General features: G+C 58.9%; 1 protein-coding gene across 2 annotated transcripts; it reads left to right on the forward strand.

Annotated features, from left to right (window-relative positions):
• Positions 1 to 3,488: 3,488 nt before the first annotated feature.
• PLP1 (proteolipid protein 1) lies at positions 3,489 to 10,319 on the forward strand. 2 transcript variants are annotated; one of them, XM_061356736.1, is made up of 7 exons: positions 3,489 to 3,647; positions 5,768 to 5,954; positions 6,349 to 6,610; positions 7,355 to 7,523; positions 7,693 to 7,766; positions 7,878 to 7,943; positions 8,390 to 10,319. In XM_061356736.1, exons 1-7 carry the CDS (start codon positions 3,644 to 3,646, stop codon positions 8,459 to 8,461), a joined length of 834 nt encoding a protein of 277 aa, XP_061212720.1. In that variant the 5' UTR covers positions 3,489 to 3,643; the 3' UTR covers positions 8,462 to 10,319. The 2 variants fall into 2 exon arrangements, with proteins under 2 accessions (XP_061212720.1, XP_061212721.1); XM_061356737.1 differs by having other exon boundaries at positions 6,349 to 6,505.
• Positions 10,320 to 12,172: the final 1,853 nt, after the last annotated feature.

Below are 12,172 nucleotides of genomic sequence, written 5' to 3' on the forward strand. Positions count from 1 at the left end.
GGGTGATGAGATGGGGAGTAATCTCAGCTGCTGCAGTGGTCCCAGATGAAGGCAGGAGCTGGGGACTGGTACCAGCCAGGAGGGCTCTGCCTTGGGTTACCTGGCAGGGCTCTGTCTGCAGCCCTGCTTGCCCTGGGGTCCCTGCGAGCCTTGGAGCATCCCTGAGGGACTCAGGGCATGGGGTCCTCTTGCTGCCGAGACGGGTACCCACTGCCCAGCCCTCAGCTGAGCCTGGTGAGGGTTTTATCCTGCTCCTCTCATGAACATCCCTGCCCTCCTCTGCCACCCTGTGACCCTGGTGTGTCTGTCTGTCCTTCCACATGCATCCCGTCTCCCCCCCCTCCATCCTCTGCCAGCCTCTGCCTGCTTCCTTTTTGTTCTAATTGAATTACCACATTTCCCAGCCTTGCCCCAACCCTGGAATGCAAACAGGACAGTGAGTGCAGCCAGGCCTGGGCAGCGGTACCCGTCCTTGGCAGCCCTGCAAGGAGGCAGCTGGACAGATGCTGCCGGGGCCACTGCGACCTTCCTGCGGTCACCATGTCCTCTTCCTTTGGATGGGGATGCCTGGGAAATCAGGACATGGCAGAAACATGCCTGGAATGCTGCCTGGCTCACCCGGAACACAGGACACATCCTGGCTCCCCATCGGGGATGGTTTTGCCCCTGTGATGGGTGAGCAGAGGCAGCGAGGCTGTGGAGAAGGACAGTTAAAATCAGCAGCAGATAACAAGAAATTCAGCATGGCCAGGGAAGCGGCTGCCTAAAAATAGCAGCAAGGTTCTCAGCTGTGACAGGATACACAGGGATTTCTCCCGCTGCCCCATTTATAATGGATAAGGGCGCTGCATGTGCTGTCACTGGCTCCTCTTGGGTGTACCAGGCTGTGCTTGCATTTTGGGGTTGCAGGACGGGGGGGGTGCCTTCTGTGCTTTGCAAAGTCAGCACCCACTGCTGAATAAGATTTTGGCCACCATGTACCTTTGAAAACCCGGCCCTGTGCCCAGGGCAGTGCAGAAAATGAGTCCATTGGGATATAAGCAAAGGAATCTGTTGATGGGCGGGGGGGAGGAATCCTCCTTGAGCCTGCAGGGCTGATGCAGCTGGGAGTGAGCAGGGAGTCTTCTCCCTGCTGTGACTGGTCCCTGGGTAGCTGCAGAGAGGGCTGCCCGCCTGCCCAGTGTGTGCCGGGGGGCCAGGACAAGCAGGCGGCTGTCCCATGCCATCAGCATGATGGGAGCGGGTATGACAGGCTGGCTGCGGTGATTACGGATGAGGTGGCTGCATCCGGGGATGGGGACAAGGAGGATGCTTTGGTCCTCTGCCCCATATGCTCCTGCTTGCTCTCCCATCTTGCTTCTCTGCCCTAAGGCAGGGGAGTAGTGCCCGTGTGGCTCTCCCTTTGCCGTTGCTGTTACCTGCTTGTCCCCCCAGCCCCAAACTTGCCTTCCCTGTGGGAAAGCCTGAGCCACAGCAGCAAAGCATGAAGGACGGAAGAGAAAACCCCACAGACATCCCATAAGGGCCTTACCATGCAGGAGGTGTGTTTGGAGATGTGTCCGTGTGTTTTCCTCCAGATACTTCATTTTGATGCAGCACATTCCAATGTCTCAGTGCCGATTGCAGGTGGCTAAGAAAGAAAAGCCTTCTCCATGCCTAGCCCTCACCGGGGGCAGCCCTATTGGTGAATACAGGTAGCCAAGTCCTTAATTGCCCTGTGGGTGTTGGATGTAACTGGCCAAGGGGCAGAACAAATGGGAAGGTGATCAGACTGATTTATAAGCATGTTTATTTTTACCAGCCTGGCATAGCCTGCTCCTGGCTGGCAAACAGGGATGCGGCTCCTCTTCCCTACTGGAGAAACAGCATTTTCACATTCTCACAGCCTCTCCAACTGAACTGCAAAGGGAGAGCATCCCTGCGGCCGCACGGATCCCCGGGGAGTGGGATTGGTCCCTACTGCCGGCAGGTGATGCTGCTGGCATCCTCCTTCCCTCCCAGGAGGGAAATGTGTGCTGGCAAATAGCACCAGATCACCAGGAATTCTAAGCTGCTTTGTGCAGAACTCACGGCCCCTCTCAGTTGCCACCTTCGCCCCAGTGGGCTAAAGCTGCCACCTCTATCCCCAGGGTGCCAGAAATTGAATTTCCATGTAAAGAAAAAGGAGTTATAATTCCTTTTTTTCCCAGTGTGCCATATTTTTACACATTACATTATATATTATATGTTATATCTGTGGGTTGGTAGTTTTTATGTTGTATTTTTTCCTCCCAGTAACTGGGATGCAGGCTGGGCCCTGCTGGTTCCCAATGGCCATAGGGGTTATGGGTTATTTTCAAAGGGATGTTCTAAGGCTGCCACCCTCCCAAGGCCATTTCAAGGTGACCATGGCTGGGTGACATCACTGCCAGACTACTTGGGTATTACCTGGAGGGCTGAGGGATGTGCCCAAGGGTGCTACCCATAGCGGTGGCAGTGGCTCTCCCTGCTCTGCTGTCGCTCCTCAGGACTTCCCATCCCACAGCTGGCTGGGACCCCCTCTGCCACACTGCCTTGTCATGGGGAAACAAGGCAGGGAGCAATGCTGTGGCACCAGGAGCTGTGTCCCTCCTACATGGGGTGCAATTGGGCCCACATAAACCTCTGGCAGCATCTGCACAGCTGCCCAAGTGGTGTTTCCCCCCAGTTCCTCTGCAGGCAAGCCAAGGGGTGGCTGTTTGGGTGGGCAAGGAAGGGGCAGGCGCCCCACAGCGTGGCCCACCCCACTCCTGCTCTGCTACAGCCCCACAGGGAGCCACCAGTGTCCCCAGCCCCAGGGACAGACAGGCCCTGCCACCTCGCTGCCTGGCACGAAGCGGGGCATTGAGGGACACAGCAGGGCTTTGTCCAGCCTGGGCCTGCTGGGAAGGAGCTGGTTGCCCTCTGCAGGCTTCCCTGGCCACAGCACCCAGGGGAGCTGTGGTACCCATGGGGCATCCAAGGGAGCTGGGGTACCCGTGGGAGCTATGGCACCCATGGGCCATGCAAGGGAGGTGGGGTACCCACGGGAAGACGCAAGGGACCTGGCTCCATCTGCTGCTCCATATGCTGGAGCCATACCCATCACTTGGGGACCCCATGGCTGTACCCACCCAAGTGCCATTCCCCCATGGGACCAAGTGTCCAGGAAAAGCGGCTGCAGGATTCCCATCACAAGGGGGAAAACTCCCAGACTGGAGCCCCTAATGCTCAAAGCAGGTCCCTATTCCCCGCTGGCAGGTGCTGGGGAGGGGACATCACTGCTCCCACACTGCCACAGCGAGCAGCCGGGGGTCAAGCACAGCTTTGAGGGGTCCCCATAGCCACCAATGAGGGGACACCCCATGGACACCCCCAAAGCCCTGCGCGGGCCGAGGGGTGGCTGCGGCCGGGGCACCCCGGCGCTGGCAGCCAAGGGGTGGCGGGGCGGCCGGGGCAGGGGCGGGTCCTGTCCCTTTAAGGGGGGTGGCTGTCACTCACAGAGCCCTTTTCTTTGCTGGAGAGCGGGACAGGCACCCAGAAGGGGAAATACAGGGCGAGGGACCACCAGGCAGGAGGAGGGCTCCAAGGCACCGCAGCAAGGCAGCCGAGCGGGCGGTCGGGGGAGCTGACCAAGACCAGCGCCATGGGTGAGTATGGGCTGAGGGTGGCTGGTGGTGGCTCTGGGGTCCCACTGCAGGCACCCCTGGAACTTCCCTTCTGTAGCAATCAGGTCCTGGGGGCGGTCGTGCGGCCGCGCTGGCCGTGGGAGCTGCTGCGGAGGATGCTCTGGCATGGGGGGGACTTTCATTCCCGGAGCGGTTTTCCATCCCCGTGTGCCCATGTGCTGTCTGTGCGCACAGATGCCATCCCCACCGCCTTCCCACCCGAGCCCTCGTCACAAGGGATGGAGAGATGGGAGATGAGGCACTCCTTGTGCCTCTGCTTCCCTATGGATACACCAGAGATAATACCCCATCGGGGTGCTCCGTTCCCAGGGGTGCCATGGGCTGCCCTGCCTCCTCCTCCTGTCTGCGGTGCATTATTGTTTGGCTCCAGCCACAGCTGAGCCTGGGTACAAGGCCCGGGATTGTGCAGCACAAGGGCTCTTTCTCTCCTCCCTTTCCCTCCTCAGGCTTCCCCAGCTCAGCTTCCCAAACCTGGAGTGACCAGAGCTGTGGCACCCCGGGATGCACATAACCCCCCGGGCTGGAGCCACTCACCATGCCCAGACCCAGGGCACCTTCCATGCCACTTCCCCAGTGGCCATAAACCAGCATGAACCCAGGCATGTGTGAGCCAGCACCCTGCTGGGTGTGCAGGGCTATTCCTGTGGGTCCCAGGGAGGTTTCGGGGAGCAGCACTGGTCAGGAGGAGCGGGACCCCCCTGGACTTGCCCTGTCCAAGGCAAACAAGCGGGAGGGGTTCCAGCGCTCCCCATAGCGCTGCCTTTGTTCCCTGTTTGCTCTCTGCACGCCGGGGTGGCAGTGCCAGGACAATCCCCCTTTGTCCCCAGTGCCACCAATGACCTTGCTCCCCATGGGGAGGGGAGGGCGCTGCTGGCCAGGACCCCATGGCTTGCTCCTTGTCCTTCGACGGAGGAGATAAGCGCTGTGGGATGCGTGGAGGGGGCGTGGGTTTGGGAACACTTCCCATGAGTGCCTGTTTTGGCATTCAGGGCAGAAACGCTATGTACAGATGGGATGTTCCCGGGCAGCCGCTGTGCCCAGGACAGTGGAGTGCCTGAGCCTGCATCCTGGGGAAGGGGAGCTGAATCCCTGTGTGGAGCTGTTGCACAGGCAGGGCTGAACCTGATTGCAGCTTAGAGCCAAACTGGTGCTCCAGAGCCAGATGCTGGTGTAAACACACCTGGCTGCTCATCCCCAAACCAGGTAGGAGAGCTGCTGGTTGAGCACCTCCAAACCCAGAGCATCAGGACCCTGAGCTAATGATGCTGCACATTAGAGCCCTGACATGCAGAAGGAGCAGGTTCCCATGGCCCCACTGCTGAAAACACTCCAGCACTTAGGCAACCCAAGGGGCACACTGGCCCCTACCCTTTTTCTCCACCAGCATACTGGTACCTGAGCCCTCTCACCAAGTATCTGTCCTGGAGGACTAAATCCATTACACAAGTGCTATAACTAGCATGGCTCCTCTCCATAAGCACATGTGCTTGCACAATGGGGCTGCTGCAGCCCAAGCTGCCCTCAGGGTGCTGCAAGAGGGAACATGTGCCCCTCAGAAGCCCAGGGTGCTTGGGGTGCATACCAGCTCCTGCCACCCTGTCCCATGCCAGGACACATTGCTGGGTCCCCATTAGGCTTTTCTCTCCTTAGATGCTGCATTCCCCTCCATCTTCAATGCCAAAAGCAAAATTCTGGTGTTGACATTGCCCACAGCCGAGCTGTGCCAGCAGCAAGGAGCCCATTAGCAGCTTGTTTGCTGGGTCCCGTTGGCACCGTGCTACATCTCCTTGTATTTCCAATTCATTTTGCTGGGGTCAGACAGGCTCACCTCAGCTCCCTGCCCATCTCACACCCAGGAGCTGCTGCACCCCTGTCCCTGCTTGGGTGCAATCCCCCACATCTGCTTGGAGAGCTCTTGGTGAAGCTGCTCTTGGGTTCTCCAGCACTACAACCAATCCCTTCTAGGTTTCCCTTCAAGCTGCTTCCCTCCTCCTGACATTGCCTGCTCCTGAGCTGCAGGCTCCGAGCACTCCCCATCCCGCCCATCCCATCCCATCCCACCTCATTGCTCTTCTCCCTAGGTTTGCTCGAGTGCTGTGCCAGATGTCTCATCGGGGCACCCTTTGCTTCACTGGTTGCCACTGGCTTGTGCTTCTTTGGGGTAGCGCTGTTTTGTGGCTGTGGGCATGAAGCCCTCACAGGCACCGAGCAGCTCATTGAGACCTACTTCTCCAAAAACTACCAGGACTACGAGTATCTCATCGAAGTGTAAGTACCCTGCTGCAGTGCATCGCACGCACATCAGAGCCCCTCGCATCTCTGCCCTGCTCTGGGCCAGGACGAATGATGCTCTCACCATGGAGACCCCAGGTTGCGTTTGCCTTGCACCGGTGCTGCGGCTGCATGAAACAAGTCCAGAGGTGACTTGTTTGTGTTACATGCTTTTATCTGGCCCTGGCTAGAGCTGGACCCCTGCATGGGTAGGTATGGAGGGCACAGGAGAGCTGGCAGTGGCCCACAGTGCTGCTCAGCACAGCTTTGCCCCGACTCTTGCGGTTTCCCCCTTCAGTTTGGTACCCGGGGCTGGCATGGGCAGGGTAAGTCGTGTTGGCCATGCTGCATCCAGGGCTGAGCTCCCTGCCCACTCCTCTCTCCCTGGCAGCATCCACGCTTTTCAGTACGTCATCTATGGCACTGCCTCCTTCTTCTTCCTCTACGGAGCCCTGCTGCTGGCCGAAGGCTTCTACACCACCGGCGCCGTCCGGCAAATCTTCGGGGACTACAGGACCACCATCTGCGGCAAGGGCCTCAGCGCAACGGTAACTGGGGGCCCGAAAGGGAGGGGAGCGCGAGGCCCCCAGCGAGCTCACTCGTTGCAGCGGGTGTGTCAGTGTTTGGGAAAGTGGCTAGGACATCCTGACAAGGTGATCTTAACCGGGGTTTGGCACCCCTTCGCGCGCCCGCAGCGGGTTCACCACGCGCAGCGTGGGCAAAGGGCAGGACACGTCCGGTTTTTGGGGGTATCCCAAAGGGAAGCGCAGCCTTGGACACCCTCCCCCAGGCTTGCTGTGGCCCCTGGGGACCAAAAGCAGCCCGAACGGCCACGTTTAACTGCTTCGTGTTTAAGCAATGCTGAGGAGAGCCATGAGCATCCTCACGGTGGCAGCATCTACTGCCCCTGGCGCTGTCCTCTCGCTGTGCCTGGGGACCATGACAACGGGAGCCCGTGGCTGGGGGAGCAGAGGGGGATGGCTGCGGTTCCCTTGGGGCCCACTGGGGTGGCACCGCGGAGGGAGGGCAGGAGAGCCCCATTTACACCCCCAGGGGGGTTTGGCAGCTGCCCTCCCGCAGAGGCCAAACCCTGCCTGGCCGTGGTTATCCCCGACTCCACGGGATGCGGCAGCCGCCGGTCACCCCGCACACGTGTACCCAACCTGGGGCTGGGGCTGGCCCTGAGAGCCGCAGGGAGCACGGCTGTGCCGCTGCTCCGTGCTGGCTGCTTGGGGACATGCCGGGTTTGGTGGCAGTGCAGAGCCAGCTGCAGGCAGCATCTCAGTCCCCTGCCTGCCCTACGCTCTGTCCTGCCTGGGGACCCTCGCGCTCCCCTGTCCGTGTCCCTATCTGCTCGGTAACCACGGCTCTGCCCCGGCTTCTGCTGCCCCTTGCAGTTTGTGGGCATTACCTACGTCCTGACCATCATCTGGCTCCTGGTCTTCGCCTGCTCCGCGGTGCCCGTCTACATCTACTTTAACACTTGGACTACCTGCCAGTCCATCGCCAACCCCAGCAAGACCTCAGCCAGCATTGGCACCCTGTGTGCGGATGCCAGGATGTATGGTGAGTGCCGGCATCACTGCCCAGGAGGGTCAAGGCGGAGGATAGGGAATGGAGGAGAGGGCCCAGGCAGATAAGGCTGGGATCAAGCAGAGGGAACTGCTATAAAGCCCCAGAACACCGGTGTGTGTGTGACTGTGGGATGCTCATCCAGCTCCCTGTGTCCCAACAGGCGTCCTGCCCTGGAATGCTTTCCCTGGTAAGGTGTGTGGCTCCAACCTGCTCTCCATCTGCAAGACCAGCGAGGTGAGCACCTCCCACCACCCCACGTGTGCTCCCCTCACCGGGCGGTCTCTGCACCGTGCTCCCCAGCCGGTGTGCATGGCCCCAGGAGCTCACCCCGCTCTTCCCTTGCAGTTCCAGATGACTTTCCACCTCTTCATCGCAGCCTTTGTGGGGGCAGCCGCCACGCTGGTCTCACTGGTGAGTCAGTGCTCCCCCTGCCCGGCCGTTCTCCTCCGCCTGCCGAGGAAGTGGGGGCAGAGGACAACGGAGGTGGCGGGCATGGATGTGACAGAGCCTGTGCTCGTGTCATTCTCTGGCACATAAGTGCGGACGGTGAATTCAGGCCATAAGAAGGTAGAGGTGGCTGCTGGAGAGGATATAGAGAAGCTTTAGGAGTGCACCAGGGAAAGGTCCTGCTGCCTGTGCCCTGCCTTTCCCTGGCTCTCCTCTTGCTTTACACCAGCGATGAGACACTGCAATGTCCTGCTGGTGCAGCGGGGCCGTGGGGCTCCAAAATTGCCCCATTGGGGTGTGGGGCTGGGGGATGCCACCTCGGGTGTACCCCAGCACAGAGCCCACCCTCTTTGCCCATGGGAGCTTCATCTCACCTCGTGCCCCTTCGCTCACTCTCTTCCCACCCACAGCTCACCTTCATGATTGCCGCCACCTACAACTTCGCCGTCCTCAAGCTGATGGGCCGAGGCACCAAGTTCTAGCCCGTGCGGTGGAGCCCAGCCAGACAAACGCCCTTCTTTTCTCTAACCCCGAGGCTTTAACACTGCAGCCACCCGACACCAGGTCTCCTTCGTTAACTCTGCCTCCGCCGCTGACTCCCCTCCTCTTCCTCCCTCGCATCCATCCTGCCGAGCGTGACCAGGAAGGAGAGCTTCCCACCAATGGACGTCTCTTCATGCACTTTTCTCTCTCTGCTCATCTGTAACCGGTTCGCTCTAGGGGCCCAGCCAGAGAAGAGGAGGGACTCACTCCAGTGTCCCAATGTTGCCTAGGGATGAGCAAAGGCCTTCATGCTCTTGGGAGGAGGAAATCTGTGTAGGTTGCTCCATGAGTAGCAAGAGGCTACCTAGAGAGAAAAGGAAGTTGGCCCAGTCCTGGTACCATTGCTAGAGACTCTCCTGGAGCTGTCTGCTGTCACCACCCGTGGATGGAGAGTAAGAGAAGGATTTTTATTTTTCCCTTAGCAAAGAAAGATGAACTTCCCCCACATTACCTGCTGCAGCCAAGGCAAAGGGAGTTCAGGGCAAGGATCTTCCCACTGCGGAGAAGAGAGTGCTGACCCCAATGCTAATAAAGCCCTAACGCAGCTGCTCCTATTAAAGCCTAAAGGAGTTTGGTGTCTCTGTAGACAAGGGAGACTCTCGGCTTTACCCTCCAGGCAGCAGATAGGTTTGACCGAGGGGACATCTCCGTGCCGTGCCCTGGCAGTGTAAAGCCAGAGCCGCCCCTCCGCAGGCAGGGGAGAACCCTCTGGACTGCGCCTTGCCGCTCGCTCCCGTCCCTTCACAATGGTGCTCTTTGGGGTGACGTCTGCTTTCTAACCTCCGCTGCGCCGGAGAGCTTGGTTTGTCCCTCACCCGTCTCAAACCTAACTTTTCCCTTGTTCTGTCCCCTTCTTCCCCTGTGTTTCCTGCAAGTCAGGACGACTGCCTTGTGCCGGCCAGGGCGGGAGGGACTGGCAGCATCTCGCTGAAACCCATGCAGGAGTTGAGGAGGGAAGGAGAGGCGGCTGTGTGGGGGTCATGGGGTGGAAACACACCTCTGCAACCCTTTGGGGCCAGTTCAGTGCTTCCCCATGGAGCGGGGCAGCAGGGTGAGGGATTTGGTGGACACAACCTCTCCCCCATGGCAGCTGGAGGAAAGCCCTCTGAGCAGGTAGCATGGGTCCAGCCGGTCCCACCAAAGCGCTGCTTGCAGTCCTCCCCATCAACCGGCCTTTTGGTTTGCTCTTCCCCGCCTCTCCTTAACGCTAATCTTTGTGTTAATTTATTGGAGAAACTACTTCCAGTGGCAGCGTAGCTCCGTCTCGCATGGGTTTGGGTTTTATCTCGGTCTGTAGTCATAGTGTATTTCTGTTAGGAGCTGGTTTCAGCAGCGGCAAGGATAAAGGAGCAGATCTGCTGAGCAGAGCATTCTGAAGGATCCTTGCCACTGGGAATGCTGAAATAGGTTGGCCAGGCTATCAACGCACAGTAGTTGGGGAGGGGGGAGATGCCAGGAGGGACGGCAGGGTGGGCTGAAACCAGCCCACATCAATGCCATCTCCCTTGGGGGTTTGCTGGGGTTCTTTTGGTACCCATTTAACAGAAATAACCAGATCCTCCCTCCCACCCTTGTCTCCAGACCCCAAACACACACACACGCACACGTGTGCGCACACACACACACACACGCACGCAAAAAGAGTTAATCGACTGAAAGTGTTTCCTTCCTTTCTGATCTAGAATTTCAACGTGTTAACAAGCAATAAAAAGGAGCAAGTTTGTAGAGACTTATCTTACAAGGTGTATTTTATAAAAGTTAAAGAAAATCAATTAAAATTAAGATCATTCAGAACGAGACCTGCGTCTGTGTCTGTTTGTTCTGCTGCCTTTCCCACCTTTCACCAAAGGAAAAAGGAGGGAAGGAGAGGCTGCAGAGGAGAAGATCCCAAAGGAGCAGCGCTCAGTGCCCACAGGACTCTGCCCACCCCTCCTTCCCATCCCAGCCATTGCGTTCATAACCCTGCCTTCAATGTTCATTCCCAGCTGGAGGGCCCTTAAAACCTCTTGCCACACAGAGGAAAGCTGAAGCCTTGTAGGAGCCACTTGCTTGTGCTTGGTGATGTGATACCCAGCCCACACGGTGACAGCATCTCCTAATACAGCACCTACAGCATAACCCAACAAAACCCATTAGCATGGCTCAGGCAAAGCTCAGGGGCTCCCATCAGGCAACGCACGTGGTACAAGTACCCCCAGAGCCATGCAGAATGGGCTATTCTCTCGCTTGCACAGAGCCTTGTGTGAAAGAGGACAGCCTTGTTCAGGCACGAGGGCGGACTTCATTGCAGGGCCCTACATGTTCTGTCCACACGCTCTGTGGGTGGTTGCATGCCATTTGCTGCAGGGTCACAAACAGTTTGCACAGTGCTGGTGCATGGGGAGGTCATGGCCTGGTGTCTTTCTGCCCTGACTCAACGCTACCCTTAGATGCACGTTTCCACAGCAGTTGGTCAAAAATGATCCATTCAAATGTTGCTTCTCGTGGCAGTTCCCCCCAGGAACTGTGCTCAGGAGCATCTGGGGGAGCGGGACCACGGATGGATGCTCCCAGCCCCGGCACTGCTCCCAAGGGGCAGATTTCAGGCATGGGTAGGTACCCATGGAGCAGCAGAGAGGCTGAGCACCAGAAGGCTGTTACCTACCCATGGCCTGGACCTTTAACACTCTTCCTAAACAGGGCTATAGCCCAAATCCCACTCTGTCCCTCCATGCAGCCTGGCCAGGGGAGGTGTATCTCATGCATTGCTGCTGCCCTGGCTCAGTGCACAACTGTGGCTGTTCCCCAGCCTTGCCTCAGCTCACAGAAACCCATGGGGCTGCAGGCAGCATCAATGGGGCCCTTTATTCCCTGCGTTCCCAGATGCCATCACTCTCCTCTCCCCATGCTGAAAGGGCCCTGTGTGTGCACAATCTGCCCCTGGGCAGGAGCGAGCCGGGGAACAAAACACCATCTCTTTCCCCTGGCAGAGACTGGTGCCCCCCGGCCGGGGTGAGGGCTGGGCACAGCAGCAAGAGGCAGTGTGTGAAGGCACCAGGACACTGGGCAGGTCCCAGGGGCAAAGGACACATGTAGGCTCTTGCTGGTGTGCTCTTGGCCATGTCCTGCTGCCACCCCACAAGGGGACATGGGACCTGCCCTCACAGCTCCTGCCCTGGGTGCCCAGTGCCCTCTAGGAACTGGGTGAGAAAGGACAGGGCATAAACCCTGCCTTGTGCCAAACCTCATCCCTGTAAACCACATCACCAGAGCTCCGAGGAGAGCAGCCAGTGCAGTCAAACGCTGTCCCCTGTCTAGAGGCTGAAATGTGGCTGCAGGTCACTCCCACAAAGGCTGGACCAGAGAGAGGAAACCTGGAGCAGGTCCCACGGGCCGCCTTGCCCCCATCCCTTCACCCCTGCCCTGCCGCTCTGGCCCCGTACCGCTGATAGCAAGTGAGCCCTTGGGGCAGTGAAGGCAGAAACCTGCGATAAACGGGGAAAGGCGAGGAGTGTTCTGGTAGGGATGGACACGGGTCCTCAGCGAGGCCCCGCCAGCTCCATCCATGCTCCTCCCGCATCCCTGATCCTCCGTCTCCTCCCCGTGGCTGCCGGCTGCAGTCTCCCTCGAGTGCCTTCACTTCCCCCGCGCTCAGCCCTGCACAGCCCAGC

This window comes from Neopsephotus bourkii, unplaced genomic scaffold (genome assembly GCF_033783945.1).
Source record: "Neopsephotus bourkii isolate Nb327-2 ecotype Australia unplaced genomic scaffold, CSIRO-AGI_Nbou_v1 NB_867, whole genome shotgun sequence".
NCBI lineage: Eukaryota > Metazoa > Chordata > Aves > Psittaciformes > Psittacidae > Neopsephotus > Neopsephotus bourkii.